The sequence below is a fragment of the Paroedura picta genome, chromosome 2, assembly GCF_049243985.1.
Source record: "Paroedura picta isolate Pp20150507F chromosome 2, Ppicta_v3.0, whole genome shotgun sequence".
In the NCBI taxonomy this organism is placed as follows: Eukaryota; Metazoa; Chordata; class Lepidosauria; order Squamata; family Gekkonidae; genus Paroedura; species Paroedura picta.
Genome location: NC_135370.1, coordinates 103,347,384 through 103,370,993, shown reverse-complemented (window position 1 = coordinate 103,370,993; position 23,610 = coordinate 103,347,384). Strand labels below are relative to the sequence as shown.

The 23,610-nt window shown below is 43.1% G+C and overlaps 1 protein-coding gene across 4 annotated transcripts in view; it reads right to left on the bottom strand.

Annotated features, from left to right (window-relative positions):
* DCDC1 (doublecortin domain containing 1) overlaps window positions 1–23,610 on the bottom strand; it is a 396,547-nt gene that overhangs the window by 213,324 nt on the left and 159,613 nt on the right. For all 4 annotated transcript variants that reach the window (XM_077321955.1, XM_077321952.1, XM_077321953.1 and 1 more), the window contains 3 exons: window positions 17,347–17,517; window positions 4,548–4,649; window positions 42–208 (listed from right to left, as the gene is read on the bottom strand). In XM_077321955.1, the coding sequence (XP_077178070.1) occupies window positions 42–208; window positions 4,548–4,649; window positions 17,347–17,517 (440 nt within the window). The remainder of the gene's footprint in view (window positions 1–41; window positions 209–4,547; window positions 4,650–17,346; window positions 17,518–23,610) is intronic.

The window sequence follows — 23,610 nt, the reverse complement described above, 5'->3', positions numbered from 1 at the left end:
AGACTGCTGACAGTCATACAGCTTAAATGCTTTGCTCCTACCTGTAATCGTCGCCATAAGAAACCCAAATTTTTTGCTCATTCTGCAGTAAAAAGGGGTTTTTAATTTCTTGTCCAGTCTCATCAAAAAGCCGAGTAGGGAAACGACTGAGGCCTGATGGTTTGAAATTGGCTGAATGCTGGAGCCTTTGGTGAATCACGTTCAGTACCTGGCAGTGGAAGATAAAAAAAATAAAATGGGAACAACTGTAATAAATTGTTTGTACTCCATAACCAGTGATGTCCAAACAAACGATAATTAAATTCATATAGAATGTTAAAAGAAGTGTGAAATGACCGCAATGTTTATCTCAGTGTAAAGTAACAAAATGAGCACAGGCTTTTAACCAGCAGGGGGTGCAACAGGATTATGGTTGAGCTCTGACCCTTTGGCGCACAGACTGAAAGCAGATGTGACAGTTGTACAGAACAAGCAGTTAGCTTCTACATACTGTAACAGCTCTTTTGATAAAGGTGATGTTTTCCTGGTCCAAATTTGGAGATGAATTTTGTTAGTGTTTCTGACTGGGCTTGCCGAGGATTGAAAAGAATTCAGCTGTCCTCTACTTTCCTGCCAAACTATAGGTGCTCAATGGTCAAACAATAATGACTCATTAACAATTTCAGCATTGTAAAAAAAAATTACATTGAGACATGGCATAAACTTTTGAAGTCCTTTACCATGTTTTCAGAGAAAATAGTGCTATGGAAAAGCTAAACAGCATGGCTTGTGTGTTTCATGAGAGACTTCGCAATCCAGCTCATTTGATATTGCGGCCTTAAAATTAAGCAATTTTATAAGGAACTTTTGAAATCATAGATAAAGGTAAAGGTATCCCCTGTGTAAGCACCGGGTCATGTCTGACCCTTGGGGTGACGCCGTCCAGCATTTTCATGGCAGACTCAATACAGGGTGGTTTGCCATTCCCTTCCCCAGTCATTACCATTTACCGCCCCCCCCAGCAAGCTGGGTTCTCATTTTATCGACCTCGGAAGGATGGAAGGCTGAGTCAACCTTGAGCTGGCTGCTGGGATCGAACTCCCAACCTCATGGTCAGAGCTTCAGACAGCATGCTGGCTGCCTTGCCACCCTGTGACACAAGAGGCTTATTACAGAGCAAAGGCAACTATAGCATATACTGTGATCAATTTGCCGTTTCTTGGCATCATAATGATGGATCTAAACACAGTTACTTCAGCCTATACTACCCTTTCACAGCCAGAATATTTTAGGTGTTTCTGAATGGTAAAAAAAGTTGAGAAAGGCCTATTTGTCACTCTGCTATAGTTTCAGATGGCTCTTTCTAGCAGATTGCATCATACACTATTTCCCAGTTTCCACAACTGAACATATCACCAGAGGTGACCATATTGTGACACTATTATACCACTGGTACACCCCGAATATTATTACCTCCTATTAGCAGGGTAAATATGACAAACACCACAGTATTTGTTCTAACTATGGGAGGGAACTATTTCAACTATCAGAAATGTTTGAAACATGCAATTATTTGTTCAAAATATACAATTATTTATTCCATCTTTTATCATTAATCTCTTTAAGAATGTCTGCTGTTATTTATAGTTATCATCCATAGCATGCAGCTACTCTTAATGTACTCTTATAGCAGAATGCATGTGATCAAGAGAAATTTTTCATAACCAAAGGGCTGCACAGAGGCTAAAAATACGATCTGAGATTGCTTTCAGCCTACTACATAATATCAAGCAAGCTGTTATTCTTCAGTCTCGGTTCCCTATCTGGAATGCAGGAAAGACAATACTGGCCAAATTTAGGCTACAGTAAAGATGACAGAAATAAACATATCTGAATTGCTTTGAACATGTTATTTAAAAACTATATCTAGTTTAGATATAAATTGTCCTCAGCAGCTAGGACATACAAATAGTTGAAACACTTTTATTTCTGTCCCTCCTACCTCATGGTAGTCTCTAACTTTGTGTTATTTTATTCTCATCTCAGTCACAAAATACTGATTAAGTGGTTTGATTCAGAAACAAAGTAAAAGTGTGGTTCATTTTGGCTATGGTTAAGCTGTGAAACTGGATTTGGCAAACAGACAATCACTTAAGTTCTGGTTTGCCTTGACAAATCCTGGTTTCATTGCTTTCACATTGGCAAGGCACCTCTGCAGCTGGGAACTAAAGGGAAATCTGGGAGAAAGCCAGGCTGTCCATATTCACACATGATGTGAAATTAAAGATTTAGTAAAGTTAATAAAACTATCAAAATCATTGTTTTAGATCTGGGTATAACAGATCCTGAATACAGTTATAAGAGTGGCCATCATTCAAGTGATCACCCTAACCATTGTTGTTAGGTGCGAAGTCGTGTCTGACCCATTGCGACCCCATAGACAATGATCCTCCAGGCCTTCCTGTCCTCTACCATTCCCCGGAGTCCATTTAAGTTTTCACCAACTGCTTCAGTGACTCCATCCAGCCACCTCATTCTCTGTCGTCCCCTTCTTCTTTTGCCCTCAATCGCTCCCAGCATTAGGCTCTTCCCCAGGGAGTCCTTCCTTTTCATGAGGTGGCCAAAGTATTTGAGTTTCATCTTCAGGATCTGGCCTTCTAAGGAGCAGTCAGGGCTGATCTCCTCTAGGACTGACGGGTTTGTTTGCCTTGCAATCCAAGGGACTCGCAAGAGTCTTCTCCAGCACCAGAGTTCAAAAGCCTCAATTCTTTGACACTTGGCCTTCCTTATGGTCCAACTTTCGCAGCCATACGTTGCAACTGGGAAGACCATAGCCTTGACTAGACGCACTTTTGTTGGCAGGGTGATGTCTCTGCTTTTTAGGATGCTGTCTAGATTTGCCATAGCCTTCCTCCCCAGGAGCAAGCGTCTTTTAATTTCTTTGCTGCAGTCCCCATCTGCAGTGATCTTGGAGCCCAGAAAAATAAAATCCGTCACTATCTCAATTTCTTCCCCATCTATTTGCCAGGAATTGAGAGGGTCGGATGCCATGATCTTCATTTTCTTGTTGAGTTGTGTTGAGTTTCAAGCCAACTTTTGGACTCTCCTCCTTCACCCGCATCAACAGGCTCTTTAGTTCCTCTTGACTTTCTACCATTGGAGTGGTATCATCTGCATATCTGAGGTTGTTGATATTTCTCCCTGCAATCTTGATCCCAATTTGTGACTCCTCTAACCCCACCTTCCTCATGATGTGCTCTGCATACAAGTTAAATAGGCAAGGCGACAGTATACAGCCTTGCCGAACTCCTTTCTCAATTTTGAACCAATCAGTGATTCCAAGTTCAGTTCTCACTGTTGCTTCTTGACCTGCATATAAGTTTCTCAAGAGACAAATAAGATGCTCTGGAGGATACCCTTTATTGGCCTCCAAAATATTGCTCATTATGTACACTTGTACAAGCTACTGGACCATGCAGGTGAGTACAACACTTTCAAACTCTTCTGAATCCAGGTGAAGTTAGTAGGAATCTGCTTCTACCAGGTTTCCTATTGAGAGGTGAAGTGTGGCTTTTTGTTCCATTTATTCCTCACATCCAATCCCAACAGGTCACCATTGAGGCTCCTCTAATGGTACAAACTTGTGCAGCAATCTACTATTCATGAAGGAGGTAGATGAGACAAACATCTCTGGCCTGTCTTGAGTACTCTGAAAGGTTGTAGGCTTCAGCATATCCCTGACCATGCTGACCTTCAAAACAAGCATGCCAGGCTCCAGATGGGACCAGATTATCCCCCAGAATTACAGTTCATCTCCAGGTGAGATGAGTTCCCCTGGAGAAAATGGATATTTTGGAGAGTAGGCTTTATGGCATTGTAGTCCACTGAGATCCCTGCCCTCCCTTGTTTCTACCCCATATATCCAGAATTTTCCCAACCTGGATCTGGCCGCCGTCTCCTCCCATCACCTGCCAGTTGCCAAGAAGGACCCGGCAATCCTATTTCAAAACAGGCTCTGGCTCATTAAAGCTTATGTCAAAAAGCATTTGTTTGTCTTTAAAAACCAGAAACTCTTTTTGTTTGGACTGCAAAAAAATGAATGTGGCTACACATAAAGAATATGAAGATCCATGGGAAAATGTACTATGTTACAAGTGGGGAAAAAATGGAATATTACTTGGTGTCACGACCTAGAGACCCATTTTAATGGTGGATGCAATGAGGCAATCCTGAAAATATATGTAAATTATATGTGGGACTAAAAAGAATAATGAAATAGTAGCGATACGAACAGAATTGTAGCCATCTGGAGATCAAACAAAGGACAAAAAATACAAGTTACAAATTCAAGAGCCTTTCCTATATGTAAAGCTCATGACTATATCAAGATACTACAGTAGTAAATAGCCTAGAAGCAGTGAGGGGATATGAATCTACACACACAGATTTTAAAGTTCACAGAAGTTCTTAAGTAGATTTCCTGGATACCACAATCATACTGTATGTTTTTTTAAAAAATCCTGAATTGCTCATGTACTTGAAAAAACAAAACATATATATTAACTTACTCTCTCCAATGCAGCACTGAGTTGATTACCATAATTACTTTCCATCTCCTTTTTGTTGATATAAATAAGAGTCTCTCCAGTGTCTGTGCCATTTTCATATATCTTCAAGAAAGCCGTAAATAAGTAAATACAATGCAGTAGTTAGTCTATAAATAACATGCCTGACATCATATGTAACACTCAATACTAACTTTTAAAAATCTACTAGCAAATCAACATGTACTGTGGCATCAGCAATTCTCATTACTAATTGTAATACTGTTATAATTAAATGAAATTTAGTTCAAATACATTTCTATTAAGAAACATACTGAAATACATGGAGGATTCTGAACAATAGTTTTAACTAACCTGTATCTATTTTACAAGAACTCTGCCCTTCATTTTACAATATTGGCTGTTCAGAAGATTTAAAACAAAACATGTGGATTGTGGACACACAGATACAATGAAATTCTTAAGCTTAAGATGAAATTGCTCACGATTCTTTACTCTGATAATAAATTAAGGTGGTTCAAGATGTTATTTCCTACACAGAGACCTCATTTGTACAAGGAAAAATATATAAAAAGCACATAATCATTTACAATGGTTCTCCAGGCACAAAGTGTTGTGAAACAGACGATTGTATTGTCAGATTTGACTTCCTCACTGTTCCACACTTAATGTCACCCTAAAATCCAACTAACAAGGCAGACTCTTCAAAGGCTTGCTCATGGTACAGCTGCCTCTAGACTATGTCCTGGAGATGAAAACAGTTTACAGCTCCAAAAGTTAACATGTGAATCTTCCATACCAGTGGTCCCCAACCTGCGGGCCGCAGCCCGGTGCCGGGCCGCGAAGGCCATGGCGCCGGGCCGCGGCTCCCTCTCCCCGCCCCTCCCCCCCGCAGTAAAAAACTTCCCAGGCCGCAAGGTTGCGGCCGGGAAGCTTCTTACTGCGGGAGGGCGGGGAGAGGGCGCGGCTCGCAGGCGCGGCCCGGGCGCGGCCCGATGTGCGGGCGCGGCTCGCGGGCGCGGCCCGATGCAGGGGCGCGGCCCGTTGTGCGGGCGCGGCTCGTGGGCGCGGCCCGATGCGGGGGCGAGGCCCGCGGGTGCGGCCCGATGCGCGGGCGCGGCCGATGCGTGGGCGTGGCCCGTGCGGGCCGCGGGCCGCGCCCCAATGCCCTGCCGGTCCCCAACCTCAGAAAGGTTGGGGACCACTGTTCCATACAACAGAAACAATGCAATTATTGAGACAGATTTCCTTAAGGAATGGGGATCTGCCATTACAGAGCACTTTACAGGGGCAGCCACATAATTAAAGACATCTTAGTCGATTAATTGTATAAATTATAGAATTATAATTATTCAATTATATCTGTATAAAATTCCCATAAATAATATGAATAATTCTGGAGGCAAATCTCATTTAAAAAATAGTAACAATCCATTATTAGCTTAAAATAGATAGGAACACAACAATTAGCTGTCTTTCTTCAACCAGGATTTCCACCAAACTAGTTAGTGGACATCTGTAAATTCTCACTAGCATACTCTCCCTCCTTGTTGCTGCAGTTCCATGTATATGTTTAAGTGTATTGTACATCCCTCTCCTGTTGCTATGGTACCTTTCCAGACAGGGATGATCACCAACACAATTTCTCCTTAACATAACAGCTGTGATTATCATTGAGAGGGGACACAGCGGAAGAACAACGGTCGTCTCACCAAAAGAGAGTTAGGAAAAGACAAGTTGGGGCAAGGGAATGTCATATGCGGGAGGCCTGAAAAACCAGCCCTTGCAATGAGGAGAATTTGAGTGTGAATGTGGCATCCTACAGTGCTATCAAGTAGCCAAAGTAATTTTAGGTGTTCCCCCCATCTCCTTACAAGGGAGGGCATTCTTTAAGATTGTGCTGAGTATTTCTTGATGCTCTGTAATGATGCACACATGGCAGAAGGCACCAGCTTAATAAGAGATACCTTGTTCTCTGCAAAAAAGATACCCTTTCTATGATGGAACTTGCTACTTACCTATATAAAATTTCAAAATGATTAATTGTGGAACAGGCTTAATAACCAAAAGGTAACTGCCCAATAAATGTCAATCAAATATTATATTCTTGGAGATTATACATCTCTATTATACAAAGTTGTTTCTGCTAGTGACTGAGAATGGATTGGTCCACATTATATCAACTTGGTAAATAGCTTGTCACATGAGGTCATGATTCTAAGCAAGCACCAGGCAGGAAAGCTCTATATAAGTTATGTAGCCTAAAGGAAATTACTAATAATACTGCGTGTCAGCCAACGGGAAAATTAAACCAAAACTAACAATATCTACTGAGCCCCTGAACCTCCGTCCCATGAAACCAATCACCCTGAACTGACCAACCATTGGACTGTTAAAATGTTCAGGTTATTAATCACTGTTCTCTCTGTTTATTACTGTTATTCTGTTATCCGTTTGACATAGTCACTGAGGTTACTGCATTGTTTCTGTTCCTCTATGTTTCATGTGAACATCCCTATATACCTGGCAGTATATAAACGTACTAAATAAGACAACTCAGACAACTGGGAGCATGTGTAGAGGGCTGCTGGGGAGAGCTGCTCCTGTTGACCAGATGAGGCTATTGTGGTGCTGAGTGAGGTGATTGCTGGGTGGATTAAAAAGGGCTGCTCCTCGCCAGAGGCGAGAGACAAAGGGCTCTTGGCCTATGGCTCTTAGCTTGGGGTTCTTAGCCTAGCTATTAGAACCAGTAGATTATATTTTCCTAGTAGTTGCACTGCTTAGAAGTTACAATGGACCTCCAGGACACGCATCCCATCATCTGCAGTGAGTGTGACATGATAGCCTTCCTCCCTGAAGACAAGATGGACTACATCTGCCCCAAGTGTAAGCTGGTAAGACTTTTGGAGGAAAGGATTAGGGGCTTAGAAGAGAGGATTATTACTCTGACAGAAATTAAGAAAGGGGAGGAGTTCATAGACAGGAGCTGTGCAACTCTGAATAAAGAGGATACAGCCAGTCCTGAAGAGGATAAGGGAATTGACCTCATTACGGAGCCTCTGCAGACAGTTAGGAAAAAGTCTCAACGGCGTAGAGCGAGACGGTTCTCGGGGCCTTTGGAGCTCCAGAATAGATTTCAGGCTCTTGCAGAGGAGGTGCAAGTGTCAACAAGGGAAGAGGTCCCAAAACAAATTCTAAGATAAAGTGAAGAGGCCACGGGAATAGAAGGAAATGGTGTTGAGGGAAAAACAAAGGAGAATACTGGTAATTGGAGACTCCCTACTAAGAGGAAAGGATCGTCATGTGGCTGGGCCCAACCCCCTAACCCGAGAGGTGTGTTGCTTGCCAGGGGCGAAAATTAAAGACATTTCAGAATGGCTACCCAAACTCCTCAAATCTACGGAACTGTACCCATTTGTGATGGTCCACGTGGGAACGAATGACATGTCCCTGAATACCATCGCTCCTATTAAAACAGACTATCAAGATCTAGAGAGGAAGCTTAAGCAAATGGGGACACAGGTGGTATTCTCTTCAATCTTGCCTGTCAAGGGAAGAGGAATGCGTCGGGAGAGGAAGATAATGGAGGTGAATCAGTGGCTGCCTAGTTGGTACCGGAAGGAGAGATTTGGTTTCTGGGACCATGGGATAGGCTTTCTTGAGGAAGGTCTACTAGCACCTGATGGACTACAACCAGGAGGGCCAACTCATAGGGAACCAAAAGTAAAAGAATTCAGATACCTTTATACTAACGCCCGAAGCATGGGCAATAAGAAGGAAGATCTGGAACTTCTCATACTGATGGAAAGGTATGATCGCCAAAGCGGCCGATTAGCTTGCGGCCCGGCAAGCTTCTTGCTTCGGGAGGGGGGGGGGGGAGAGAAGCTTGCCGTGCCGCAAGCTAATTAGCCGCTTTGGCAGCCAATTTGCTGGTGGCCTGGAGGGGCGGGGAGAGAGAGCCATGGCCGCTGGCATGCCGGCGGCGCAAACGCGCAAGCGCGGACTGCTGCCCATGCGCGTTTGCGCTGGGGATGCCGCGTGTGCGCGGGTCCCCGGGCCGCCCTCTCCCCGCCCTCTCTCCCTTTACTCGGCAGCAGCAGGCCGCAGCTACCAGAAGGTTGCCGACTGCTAGGTTAGACAACCGCACTCAAAGAGTTGTTGTCAATTATGTTTCATCAGACTGGAGAGAGGTGAGTAGCGGGGTACCTCAGGGCTCGGTGCTCGGCCCGGTACTTTTTAACATATTTATTAATGATCCAAATTGGGAGGACTGGCAAAAACTCCAGAAGATAGAGATAGAGTTCAACGAGATCTGAACACAATGGAAAAAATGGGCAAATGAGAACAAGATGCAATTTAATAAAGATAAGTGTAAAGTTCTGCATCTGGGTCAGAAAAATGAAAAGCATGCCTACTGGATGGGGGATATGCTTCTAGGTAACACTGTGTGAGAACGAGACCTTGGGGTACTTGTGGACTGTAAACTAAACATGAGCAGGCAGTGTGATGCAGCAGTAAAAAAGGCGAATGCCATTTTGGGCTGTATCAATAGGGGCATCACATCAAAATCACAAGATGTCATAGTCCCATTGTATACGGCACTGGTCAGACCACACCTGGAGTACTGTGTGCAGTTCTGGAGGCCTCACTTCAAGAAGGACATGGATAAAATTGAAAGGGTACAGAGGAGAGCGACGAAGATGATCTGCGGCCAAGGGACCAAGCCCTATGAAGATAGGTTGAGGGACTTGGGAATGTTCAGCCTGGAGAAAAGGAGGGTGAGAGGGGACATGGTAGCCCTCTAAGTATTTGAAAGGTTGTCAATGGATGCTGTTCCCATTGGCTGCAGAGGAAAGGACACGCAGTAATGGGTTTAAACTACAAGTTCAACGATATAGGCTAGATATCAGGAAAAATCTTTTCACAGTCAGAGTAGTTCAGCAGTGGAATAGGCTGCCTAAGGAGGTGGTGAGCTCCCCCCCACTGGCAGTCTTCAAGCAAAGGTTGGATACACACTTTTCCGGGATGCTTTAGGATGCTTAGGGCTGATCCTGCGTTGAGCAGGGGGTTGGACTAGATGGCCTGTATGGCCCCTTCCAACTCTGTGATTCTATGATTCTGTGATTCAATAAAAATGTCCAGCTTGTGATACAGAATTTGTAAAAATTCACATCAGCTGTCTCATCTTGTAGTGTGTGCCAAGTGCATGGTTCCTTACATTTTCCATGTGAAAAACTGAGGTCAGGAAAGTGGGTAATGCATAGAGCCTGTTTAGACAACAGATGGGTTAAGTAACTTAGAGCACTGAAGGAAACGAAAAACCTGTTTGCAGTATGGAGTGTTATTTAAAAAATGTGCATGAGGCACGTACAGAAATGCATATGTGCAGGACAGTAAAATAGTTTCCGTACACGTGTAATAATGCTACTATTTTAAAGTCTTCAATATATAATTAGTATGAGGTGAACTATAACAAGAAACTTTTTAATGTTAGTTTTAAGATTTTCTTTCTTATTACTCTTTTCATTGACTGAAAGCAATTATGAGAAGAATTCCTTCATTTCCAGAAAAGGGGAACTTTTTAAAGAAAGGTGGTTGCACATTCAGGGTTGCCTTCTTTCAAGTAAATATGGTATACGGCTGTTGCTTTATATGCACTGAGGCTTGAAAGAAACACAGCTCAGGGATGGTCCCAAGGTCTCTTTTGAAACACAAACAGGAGTACATTGTATCAGCTAGTCTGAACAATGTCCACTCTTATCTAGGCATATGGCAACATCTAATATTAGAGACCACACTTTGTTAAACACCTTATGTCCATTATCACTGATATTTGTCAGAGCTGAAACGACATGAAGTACACAATTGATATTACTTCTTCCAGTGTTTCTACAATGGCTGAGGATGTGAAGTCACAGAGGAACCAAGAATCTCTCTCTGGACCAGCATGTTTTCAGTGCCAGCTGCCAACCTGAGAAGAATCACTGACAGCACACAAGGGCCACATTAGTTGCTCTACCACTACTAAACAAACTGTTAAAAGTTCTGTTAAACCTCACAGTAGGTGTTACACTAAGAGCCACTGAGCAGTACCTATTTCCTATATTACAGCCAAAACAATTTCCCACCCAAGTGCAGAGAAGCGAAGAAAGACATAATAACACAAACATAGGAGGGGGTGAAAGTACTCAAGGACCAATGGTTTGTTTTTCCTTTGATATAACTCTTCAAGACATCAAAACTTGAAGCACCAATGGCTTATACATCTTTTGTGTTCACTGTATTGTCCTCTTTATAGGAATTAGCTATTCTCATATGTGGTTGAAATAACTGCATACTGCATGTTATTAAAGGAGTTTTCTACATGGAACCAGGGTTTATTTATTCCACTTCTTTACAGTTGCACTCAGAACCAAAGTTTTGTGTCACGTACACAACTCAGGTTGTTTATGCTTATGTTAAAATACATAAAACTTAGTAAAAGTAATATGATTAAAATATCCCCAGTATAAAAGACCAGCAAACACCCCAACTTTACAAAAAAAAACCCATATTGGAAATACAAGGAGTACAAACTACTGCAGCAAAACAAATCAAAGGCAACAGAAAATAAAAATTACCTAGGACTAGACATCACACAAATGGATATGAAAGAAGAGTTGCATAAATGAGGGGAGATGACTGAAAAGGTATTGTCTCCAATAGCTACCCATCTCACCACTGAAAGGGGGAATGACACATAGAGTACAGCCCCTGGATAAATGCTCAGTCTAATTAATAAGTTCACATCCCAACAAGCACATTTACAATTGGAGTTCTAGTGAGTTTTTCTTATTTCTTTCTAACTCTAATTAGTGTTGGCAGAATGTAAATGTGCAAAGGTGTAAAGCACCAGCTGCTTAAAGAATAAATAGCTTTATTGAGAATTGAAACAGCTTTGTAAAGAGAGAGAGGGGGTTGTTATTAAAACCCTCCTTGGGGAAAGGGGGAGTTTGCTCACAAGCCACCTTTTGGGCAATTGTCACATCCCTGGCTGCCCACTGAAGCATGATATTAAAATTAAATTTATCCAGACTCCATTTTGGCTTTAGGTTTTGTTGTACTATAGAGGATTGATTACAAAGGTTACTGGCATGATATATATGATTTATATATTTTTTGAGCATTACAAAAATAATTTTTAAAATAAAAGATTACAGAATAAGCCATCAGGTTGAATATTTCTTCATTCTGTCTGTGGTTCAATTGGCCCTCTTTCGTTTCTTTGCATATTAGAGGAAGCAGCACTATCTAGGCTCTTGCAGAACCTTCAGTAATTGGAGGGGAGAGGGTTCATACCCTTATCCACCTCTTCCCAACCAGCACTTTTTGAACTGGGGCTTACATTCCCATTCACTCCATAAATCTGCTGCTTGGTCGCTGCCCCCCTGATCTGGCATTTATGCTGTTTCCTCACTCATCCTCTCACCATCCCTGTCTCCCATTGTATGCCACCATGCTCACTGGTGTTTTCTAACCTTCCCCAGTTGATTGTCCTTCCCAGCTGCTGCTCCCAAGTCCTTGCCTCCACCACCCCCATTCTGAGTTGGCTCTACTATATCCTTCTGCCTGACTCAGTTGCTTCCTCACCTCCATGTTATTTATTTATTTATTGACCGCCACTCCCAGAGGCTCATGGCAGTTTACAAAATCCAGCTAAAAAAAACCCACTTAAATGGACTATCACAGCATCCATAACAATAGCAACAGCAGAGAAAGATGGTGGAATCCTCAACCCCCCCCCCCCCTAACTCAACTACAAGAGGGAGGAGAAAGGAGAGACAAATCAGAGTGGTATTCATTGCTGACCACAGGGGGACCCCAATTGCTCTTCCTAGACTAACCTGGCCTCAACTATAGACCTGGTAGAAGAGCTCCATTTTGCAGGCCCTGAGGAAAGCAGAAAGGTCCCGCAGGGCCTGCAGTTCACCCGGGAGCTCATTCCACGAGGTGGGGGCCAGGACTGAAAAGGCCCTGGCCCTGGTCAAGGACAGGCATGCCTCTCTGGGGCCAGGAATGACCAATAGATTTTCACCCGCAGAGCGTGAAGTCCTGCAGGGGGCAGGGGGTACTAGGCAGTCCCTCAGCTATGTCTTGGCATTTGTCTCTAAGAGCAAAGTCACTGCAGGGCAGGCTTCTGGTGGATGTCTAGATGACCTTTCTCAAACTGTTCTGTTATTGTGATCTCATGGGGGCCACCAAAGATGGAGGTGCTACCACCTGGGTCCCTGAGGGGGCTTGCCCATACAAAAGAAGTATTGCTCAGCCCAACTTTTCCCAGGTCTTTTGGATGTTGCCACAGTTTAGGAGGGAATTTAATAGCATGGGGGCCTGTGCATGGACACCAATGTTGTCTGTGTATCACTAGCAAAGCAGTGTTTGACCTGAAATGTACTAAGATATATCAGTTTTACCCAGGAAGCTGACTCAGTCATGTTTGCATGCCTGCAGCAAACAAAACATATATTCTCTAAATCAGTCCTTCTCAACAAGGGTTTCATGAAACCTTGGGGTTTCTTGATGGCCCTGGAAGGGTTTCCCAAAGAGGCGGGTGTTAATTCATTTCTAATATATTTTTTATATTTGTAAAACATTTATCAAGTAATATGACCATATATGGTCATGTTGACCTGCCCCTTCCCTAAATAGTCCATGATTGGCCTTGAGGGGATGGGAAGGGGAAGAGGCCCACATAGGTACATGCACAACTATACTTTGCAACCAAATTCTGTATGATCACATGACTCCTGAGGTTTCTTGACGCCTAAAAAATGTTTCTCAAAATTAAAACAACTGGTGAAAGGCTGCTACAGTGGGATGTCACATTCCTCTAAGAAGACCTTGGAGTATTTCTATGATTCTATGAGTATACAGAGTAATATTATTGTTCTCATGATGAGCCTTCTTACTAGCCTTTCTCTCACCTTAGACTGCATTAACAATGTTTGTTGGTGCTAATGGCTTTCCTTACACCTGCAGTCATTCTTTTCACTAATTATAATCCCTACTTCAGCCATTTCCATCCCTTAACTACCAAAGAATCAAACACCTTGACATTCTTGCTAACCAGTGTTTGGTCTTTACTTGAGAAACTTATTATAGTCCATCCTGGAGCAATTATCAGTGTCTTCTGTAACCCAGGAGCCACTAGTAGCCCAGTCAAAGGCATTTGTCTGAGTAACGACAGAGCCATTACATGGTCTCCATTTCTTTGCCAGCAAACTAATTAATTGTTTTGTTTTAGGGCTAGCTGCCCAGCCTTAGCCTCCAGACATAAGACTGGGTATTTAAACAGACACAATTTACCATTGTGTGTGTTGTTCTCAGATCTAAACCATGCATATAGCAATATGCAGGTTGTCTTGCTGTCTCCCTCACCTGGTCTTCTCCACATAACATAAGGTATCTATTAATCTTTCTTTGACCTGAATTATTTCACCCCTATCACACCATCTCAAACTTTTACTTTCTTCTTCTGTACTTGTGTTAGTTCAATTGTGTGCAGGTATGTTAGGTTTTAAAATTTATTTTTCAATAACAATCCTTTTAGTTTCATTTCAAATTTGATCTCTGTACAAGTTTTCTAAAGGGAACACCATCATCAACATTGGCAGAGAGACCATTTGTTACTCCTCTTACTGCATCTCTTCAATCTGTTTATTTTTATTTTATCATTTATTTAATTATTACTATATTGCCCTCCCATGAGGCTGAGGGTGGTTTACATTGCAATCATAACAACAACCATAACAGTGGGTTCCAAACAGAACAACAGTATTAAACAATTCACATTACAACATCTAAATTCAAAAGACAATCTTTCTTAGGTAATTGAAAGAGATTTCTAGCAGTTTGTTTTAACTGTTCTTCATCAGGAGGAAATATGCTCAAAGGAGCAGGAAGTCTCCAACTGAGCCAATCAGAACACAGGATGAGAATATTTGATAAAGTTCCTGATCTAAATATGCCAAATACACAGCTCCTATTATCCCCTGAGTAGAATCTTCTCCATATACTGCTGACATGCACACTACAGATCCTGCATATCCCAATACCCCTTCTCAAGATATAATATGTATAGAATTTCAAATTTTCACATGGAAGCAGCTTTGTACATCATTATGCAAATGTCCTCAGGGGCAATATCCCAACTCAATAATATTTTACACCTATATGTTGAGTTTTTGAATTGACTCTTTTGGTCAGTGCAAGCCTTAAACATCTTTGATTATCTTCAAAAAGTTGCACTGGCCTGGGTTCATCTATTTCAAAGTCCTTTATAACTGTAATATCCAGTGGCTTGCATGCCTCTGCCACTTACATGGAGGATATGCTGACAGTCTCTTGTTTACTACTGCTCTAGCTGACTGCATCATGTCCATATAAAGCCAGCTTGGTGTAGTGGTTAGGAGCACTGACTTCTAAACTGGCAATCCAGGTTTTATTTCCCACTCATCCACATGCAGCCAGCTGGGTGACCTTGGGCTCGCCACAGTGCTGGTAAAGCTGTTCAAACTGAGCAGTAATATCAGGGCTCTTTCAGCCTCACCCACCTCACAGGGTGTCTGTTGTGGGGAGAGGAAAGGTGCTTGTAAGCTGTTTTGAGACTCCTCTGGTAGAGAAAAGTGGCATATAAGAACCAATTCTTCTTCTTCTAACATTAAATGTCTACTGGTTGGTTTCCTGTCCTTGATATCTCCTGCGTAGTCTGCATCCATGTATCCTATCAGTTTTGGATTATTGTCTGCTGGCAATTTTAAGTTTTAAATGAATAGTGCCTTGAAAATACCTGACAAGTCTTTTTATCTCACTCCAGTCTGCCTTACTTGGTGACTTTTCTTTCTGGCATAGTATGCCTGCAGCTGCTGTGATGTGGCATGTACTTATATACAGTTCCAACTGCTTCTCTGTATTGTTTGTTGTTGGTTAGAAATATTTCATTTCCTTGCTGTTTTAGTTCATCTCCATAGGAGTGTTGACCAATCTGGACACTCTCATTTGCACATAATCAAGGAACGCTAGGATTTTTTGTTTCTGGTTGAGGAGAACCATCATCCTCCCTTTCTGTTTGTCTTACTGGACTAGTCCAACATCCTGTTTTACACAGTGATCAACCAGTTGCCTTAGAAGCCCAATAGAGCACAGCTTGGCCTTATAGTATTTATTGTCCCCCATGCTATTAACATCTGCATGAAACCATTGGGAGGAGGAATTTGGAGTCAAGTGTCAGCAACATGCAGGTGGCACCTAACTATTTCTCCTTAACAGCTAAGTCATGTTTGTCTGTAGAAGTCCTAAATAGATCGTAGAATCAAACTGTTGGAATGTACCTCCAGGGCTATCTAGTCCAATCCCCTGCAGAATGCAGGAAATTCACAGTTACTTGCCCACCCACAGTGACCCCAATCCCATGCCCTGATGATACCCTACCCAAAAAATAGAATCCCTGGCCAGTCAGGCCTGGTCCCTAGAGAAGGTAATGGAATGAATGAGTTGTAGAAAGCTAATGAAGGATATGGAATGGATGATGGGCAATAAATTGATGCTCAGTTCAGCAAGACTAAGATGCTGTTGATCATTGGAGAAACTGCTCAGGAGCTACTCAGTGCCTGTCCTAGACTGTCTCCTCCTATATTATCCATCTTGTCAGTTAAGATCTTCCTCTCAAGCCCTGTTCTTTGTGCCCCCATCTTCAGAGGAGAAGTGGATGATAACAAGAGACAGAGCATTTTCTATGGTAGCACATTGCCTGTCCTGTACAGGAAGGCCTGGTCATGTTTCCTCTGGAATATGCCCTCAGGTATGGGTCATGAGATTTGGGAGTATAGACTGGAGCTGGAACAAAGGGCTTACAGTAGTGACTGCACAATTTATGGCAATAAAGGTTTTCTGAAGCTCTGTAGTTTCTGGGTGAAAGATATTTTAAGCAGCTGTCACTCTATACTGGTCTAACAACTGCATATGCTTCTAATTTGGACTGCTATCAGGTTTATCAAAATCTTTAAGATTCCAACTCTTAATTGTTGTTGTTAGGTGCAAAGTTATGTCCGGCCCATCACGACCCTATGGACAATGATCATCCAGGCCTTCCTGTCCTCTACCATTCCTCGAAGTCCATTTAAGTTTGTACTGACTACTTCAGTGACTCCATCCAGCCACCACATTCTCTATCATCCCCTTCTTCTTTTGCCCTCAATCTCTCCCAGCATTAGGCTCTTCTCCAGGGAGTCCTTCCTTCTCATGAGGTGGCCAAAGTATTTGAGTTTCATCTTCAGGATCTGGCCTTCTAAGGAGCAGTCAGGGCTGATCACTTCTAGGACTGACCGGTTTGTTCGCCTTGCAGTCCAAGGGACTCGCAAGAGTCTTCTCCAGCACCAGCACTAGCTTGGCCTTCCTTATGGTCCAACTTTCACAGAAAATTAAAATTTGGAACTGAATGTAGATAGATAGAATCATAGAATCATAGAATCATAGAGTTGGAAGGGACATCATGGGTTATCTAGTCCAACCCCCTGCATTATGCAGGACACTCACATCCCTATCGCTCATCTACTGTAACCTGCCATCCCTTTGCCTTCGCAGAATCAGCCTCTCCGTCAAATGGCTATCTAGCCTCTGTTCAAAAATTTCCGAAGATGGAGAACCCACCACCTCCCGAGGAAGCACTCTGTCAGAAACTTCTTCCGGATGTTTAGATGGAATTTCTTTTGAATTACTAAACTAAAAACATCATTTTAAAACACAGATGAGGTATTATGCCTACCTTTAGTCGCAGACCTTGTGGAAGAACTGCATTTGCAGGAAATACTTTAATATGTCTGTAGATATAAGAAGCACATTGCTCCTGTTCAGCCCGTAACTGAGGGGTAAGTATACAGAGGTGACCTTTGTAGCTCTTGATAGCTGCCTGCAATTCATCAATCAATGTGTTCACCTGAAGGGTTAAATTATGAGAGCTGTTAGCAAGAGGCAATTGTTGATGTCACACCTATTAGAATTTTCATTACAAACCTGAAGGAAGACATGACATTTCAGTACAAAGTCTGACAGAAGATTCAGAATATCTGGGTCTCCCTAGCTAGCCATCTATCTATTGTCAAAAGAAAACCACAGAGAAACATACATACCAAAGTTGCGGGGAAAAGCAACGAAACCAATGAAGCCCTATTTTTTTCTAAAAATGTTATGATTTTTTACTATTGCAGATAATTCTCTTCACCTCATTAAAACTAATAGTTCACTTCTTAAACACTCTTAAAGAATTCCTTAGCATGCATGTTAGCAATAGCAAGCTGCTGATAAATGCAAAACTAACAAAGTTTATTCAGGCAATATATTTGCATCTGTTTCTTAGATCCTATATGAGTACCTCAAAATAAAAGGCTCTAAAGAAGTAACAGCCAACAAAATCATTACATGAGTTACTTCAAAAGATAAAAAAAGAACTTTCTGGAGATTTTAAAATGTCCCACCACAAATTATGGACTGTATGTAATTTACTATACAGAAATCCAGTAGAATCATAGAATCATAGAATCATAGAGTTGGAAGGGGCCATACAGGCCATCTAGTCCAACCCCCTGCTCAACGCAGGATTAGCCCTAAGCATCCTAAAGCATCCAAAAAAAGTGTGTATCCAACCTTTGCTTGAAGACTTCCAGTGAGGGGGCGCTCACCACCTCCTTAGGCAGCCTATTCCACTGCTGAACTACTCTGACTGTGAAAAACTTTTTCCTGATATCTAGCCTATATCGTTGTACTTGAAGTTTAAACCCATTACTGCGTGTCCTTTCCTCTGCAGCCAGCAGAAACAGCATCCTGCCCTCCTCCAAGTGACAACCTTTCAAATACTTAAAGAGGGCTATCATGTCCCCTCTCAACCTCCTTTTCTCCAGGCTGAACATTCCCAAGTCCCTCAACCTATCTTCATAGGGCTCGGTCCCTTGGCCCCAGATCATCTTCGTTGCTCTCCTCTGTACCCTTTCAATTTTATCGATGTCCTTCTTGAAGTGAGGCCTCCAGAACTGCACACAGTACTCCAGGTGTGGTCTGACCAGTGCCGTATACAATGGGACTATGACATCTTGTGATTTTGATGTGATGCCTCTGTTGATACAGCCCAAAATGGCATTTGCCTTTTTTACCGCTGCATCACACTGCCTGCTCATGTTTAGTTTACAATCCACAAGTACCCCAAGGTCTCGTTCACAAACAGTGCTACCTAGAAGCGTATCCCCCATCCAGTAGGCATGCTTTTCATTTTTCTGACCCAGATGCAGAACTTTACACTTATCTTTATTAAATTGCATCTTGTTCTCATTTGCCCATTCTTCCATTGTGTTCAGATCTCGTTGAACTCTGTCTCTATCTTCCGGAGTATTTGCCAGTCCTCCCAATTTGGTGTCATCTGCAAACTTGATGAGTAGTCCCTCCACCCCCTCATCTAGATTATTAATAAATATGTTAAAAAGTACCGGGCCGAGCACCGAGCCCTGAGGTACCCCGCTACTCACCTCTCTCCAGTCTGATGAAACACCATTGACAACAACTCTTTGAGTGCGGTTCTCTAACCAATTCCCTATCCACCTAACTATCTGAAAATCCAGATTGCAGTCCTTCAACTTATCCATCAGAACATAATGGGGAACCTTGTCAAAAGCTTTACTAAAATCCAAGTAAATGACATCAACCGAATTTCCTCGATCCAGCAAACCTGTTACTTGGTCAAAAAAGGAAACTAGGTTGGTCTGGCAGGACCTGTTGGAGACAAATCCATGCTGACTTCCTTGGATCACCAAATTATCCACCAGATGTTTGCAGATCACTCCCTTTCATATCTGTTCCATTATCTTCCCCACAACGGAGGTCAGACTCACTGGTCTGTAGTTTCCCGGGTCATCCTTCCTCCCTTTTTTGAAGATTGGAATAACGTTTGCTCTTTTCCAGTCCTCCGGGACATCTCCAGTCCTTAAAGAGGTTCCGAAGATGATGGACAAGGGCTGTGCAAGTTCTCTGGAAAGTTCTTTGAGTACTCTCGGGTGCATTTCATCTGGACCAGGGGATTTGAACTCATCCAGTGCAGTCCACCTCTTGTGGCGCAGAGTGGTAAGGCAGCTGTCTGAAAGCTTTGCCCATGAGGCTGGGAGTTCGATCCCAGCAGCCGGCTCAAGGTTGACTCAGCCTTCCATCCTTCCGAGGTTGGTAAAATGAGTACCCAGCTTGCTGGGGGGTAAACGGTAATGACTGGGGAAGGCACTGGCAAACCACCCCGTATTGAGTCTGCCATGAAAACGCTAGAGGGCGTCACCCCAAGGGTCAGACATGACTCGGTGCTTGCACAGGGGATACCTTTACCTTTACCTTTAGTGCAGCTAAATGCCTCTCGACAACCTCTCTATCCATGTTAACCTGCCACCCAGACACTATCCTTTGGCTACAGCCATCTCTAGATGTGCCTAAACACTTTGACCTGTGGGGAAAAACAGATGTAAAATAGGCACTAAGCCTTTCTGCTTTCTCTGCATCTTTCGTTAGAGTTTGTCCATCCGCACCCAACAGCGGGCCTATTGCCTCCTTTACTTTACGTTTGCTCCTCACGTAACTGAAAAATCTTTTCTTGTTACAGTGGGCTTCCCTGGCCAATCTTAGCTCACTCTCAGCTTTGGCCTTTCTGATTATTGATCTACAGTGCCTAGTAACCTGTAGGTACTCTTCTTTAGAGCTCTGTCCTTCCCTCCATTTCCTGAACATTTTCCTTTTCTTTCTTAGTTCCTCTTGAAGTTCTCTGTTCATCCAAATAGGCTTCTTAGAGCTCCTGCAGTGTTTTCGTATTTCTGGAATAGTCATTGATTGAGCATGCAATAGCTCTTGTTTGAGTAGCGCCCACCCTTCACATGCTCCCTTCCCTTCCAGCATTCTCGTCCATGGTATGACAATCATCATGTCTCTGAGTTTATTAAAGTTTGCCCTACGAAAATCCAACATCCGCGTCTGGCTACAAGCTTCCTTGGCTCCCCATCTCAAAAGGAATTCTATGAGGACATGGTCACTTCCCCCTAGGGTCCCCACCTCCTTCACCTCATCCACCAACTCTTGCCTGTTGGTCAGTATTAAGTCCAGTATGGCTGAACCTCTTGTGGGTTCATCTACCATTTGATAAATGAAATTGTCAGCCAGGCAGGTCAGAAACTTGCATGACTGAGGACGCTTCGCAGAGTTTGTTTCCCAGCACACATCTGGGAAATTGAAGTCACCCATGATGACAAGGTCCTGCCGTTTGGATATTTTCTCAAGCTGCTCACAAAGTGTCAGAATCAGGCTTGCAAGTCATAAGTGCATCAAAGGAGGGGGTGGGGCCCCAGACCACCACGTGAGGCATTCCTGTCCATCTCCTCTTCAGTCTACTTTCCTCATACCTGGACATTGTGCACAGTACTACCATACTATACAGTCTTTAGGACATCACTGTTCCTGGTTCATTCAGTTTTGAGGTTTAGTATATTTCTGTTGCCTTATGATCAAGCTTTTACCAGCAGCATGGGATGAGAGGTTAATCCAGGATATCATTTTTAGGGGGTATTTTAATGTTATTTTTCTGTTTTGGTTTACTAATTTGTAAGTCACTTGAATAATAAAAAAATTAGGATATATCTTTTTAAATATACAATAATTTGTGACCCAGATTTACTAGAGTTAGCCCTTACCAGGGTTTCTTTTTATTTGTTTGTTTGTCATATTTATATACCACCCTCCCCGAAGCTCAGGGTGGTTTTCATAAAACAGGAACAATACAAATAACTCAGTTTATAATGATAATATAGTGATAACAATAAAAAAACATTATAGAATGGTTGAGCCTCTTGTGGCGCAGAGTGGTAAGGCAGCCGTTTGAAAGCTTTGCCCATGAGGCTGGGAGTTCAATCCCAGCAGCCGGCTCAAGGTTGACTCAGCCTTCCATCCTTCCGAGGTCGGTGAAATGAGTACCCAGCTTGCTGGGGGGTAAATGGTAATGACTGGGGAAGGCACTGGCAAACCACCCCGTATTGAGTCTGCCATGAAAACGCTAGAGGGCGTCACCCCAAGGGTCAGACATGACTCGGTGCTTGCACAGGGGATACCTTTACCTTTACCTTTTACCTTTAGAATGGTAGAACACTGGGGAGAACATTAAATCAACTCGTACTGAAGGCCCAGTGGGTTGGGCAGATCTGCTGTGATTGTGTTGGAAGGAGGCTCAGGTGCCCTTTCGCGGAGAGAGCATTGGATACTTACATTGTTTTCTTCTGTATGTGCTTTATGTGATAGAACAAAAGCACAAACAATATTTTCCTACAGATCCACATCAGATCATGAGAGAAAGAAATCCTGCACCCCCAGCATACTACAGCTAAGCTAACTCATACCATTCTGCTTCTCTTGCTATCTCTGCCAGAATTTAAACTGTGCATTCAGATGGGTGCTTGGACAGTGCTGTTTCCTAACCCATATGGAAAATGTGTAGTCTTTAAAGGACATGAATATTCTTTTACCATGGGCTCTGATTTCCCAAGTATGGCACTTTAGGCCAAGCCCATAAAACAATCCAATTCATACATTCCAAGCTCACAACATTAAACTGTTCTATGTACTGCATATAAAATTCTTCAGTATTACCCGGATACCTACAGTGCATGGGGAAATTGTTCAGTTGTCACTCTCCCAGCTTTTATTTTTACAATTTATTACACCAGCTTGGTGTAGTGGTTAGGAGTATGAACTTCTAATCTTGATTCCACGTTCCTCCACATGCAGCCAGCTGGGTGACTTTGGGCATGCCACAGCACTGATAAAGCTGTTCTGACTGAGCAGTAATATCAGGGCTCTTCTCAGCGTTACCTCCCTGACAGGGTGTCTGTTGTGGGGAGAGGAAAGGGAAGGCAATTGTAAGCCATTTTGAGATTCCTTCTGGTAGAGAAAAATTGTCCTAATAGTCTGATTCTCAGAGGATATGTGGGACACATACCTGCTCTGGGGTGACTTGGTCAGGGCCCCCTTGCAAGCAGGGCCTTCCTTGAAAGTAAACACACAGAGACATACAAAAATGCCTAACACTCTCCCCCCACCTTTTCCCCACTTACCTGTTGGCTTCCCAACCTCCTCCTTGGTTCCTTCTCTCTCCCTCCCTCGCAAACAGACATACAGAGACTCCCTTCCCCCACCCATTTTTCCATTTACTTGTTGGTTTCCCAATCTCCTCCTTGGTTTCTCCCTCCCTCACAAATAAATACACACAGAGAGACACACAGTGACTCCCTTACCTTCCCCCCTTCCTGTTTCCCCCTTTACCTGTTGGTTTCCCAACCTACCTACCTATCTCCCAAGCACACACATACACACTCCTTTCCATTCCTCCTCCCACTTCCTGCTTACCTGCCCCTCTGCTGCTGCCTTGGCCCCTGGGGATGGTGTGGCTGCCGCTAAGGCCTTGGGAAGCAGAACAGCTGCTGCCTCAGCCCCGCGATGTGCAAAGTGGCTGGTTATGCCTCTGGGACTGGTGCAGCCACTGCCGAGGCCTTGAGGTAGGGCAGCTGCTGCCTTGACCCCCACTGGGCATGCAGCAGCTGCCTAGGCCCCCAGGCTTGGTGTGCCCACTAGCTGTGCACTCACATCTTCTGGCATGCTCAGTGAGCGGGACTATGGATGTCATGTCCATATTAATGTCCATTTCATGCAGTGTGCTAGAAGATGTGTCCCATATTAAAAACTGGCATATAAGAACCAAGTCTTCTTCTTTTGCTCTTGCACATTGCATGTGATACCAGAATAATGCTTCTCCTATAAATAGAGTTGTCTGTCATGGAGGCATAAGCAAAGTGTTCTCCTTCTAAACAAACTCCTAAAACAAATCCTGCTAACTGAGGGTTTCAAAAATGCCCCTAGAAGAGGATACTGAAATAATGTCTTAGTATCTCTGCCTTTCTCACAAATGCAGTAGTCAAACTTTTCCACATCATGGCAGTACTGTACTGGGGACAGGAAGCTCTTGCTT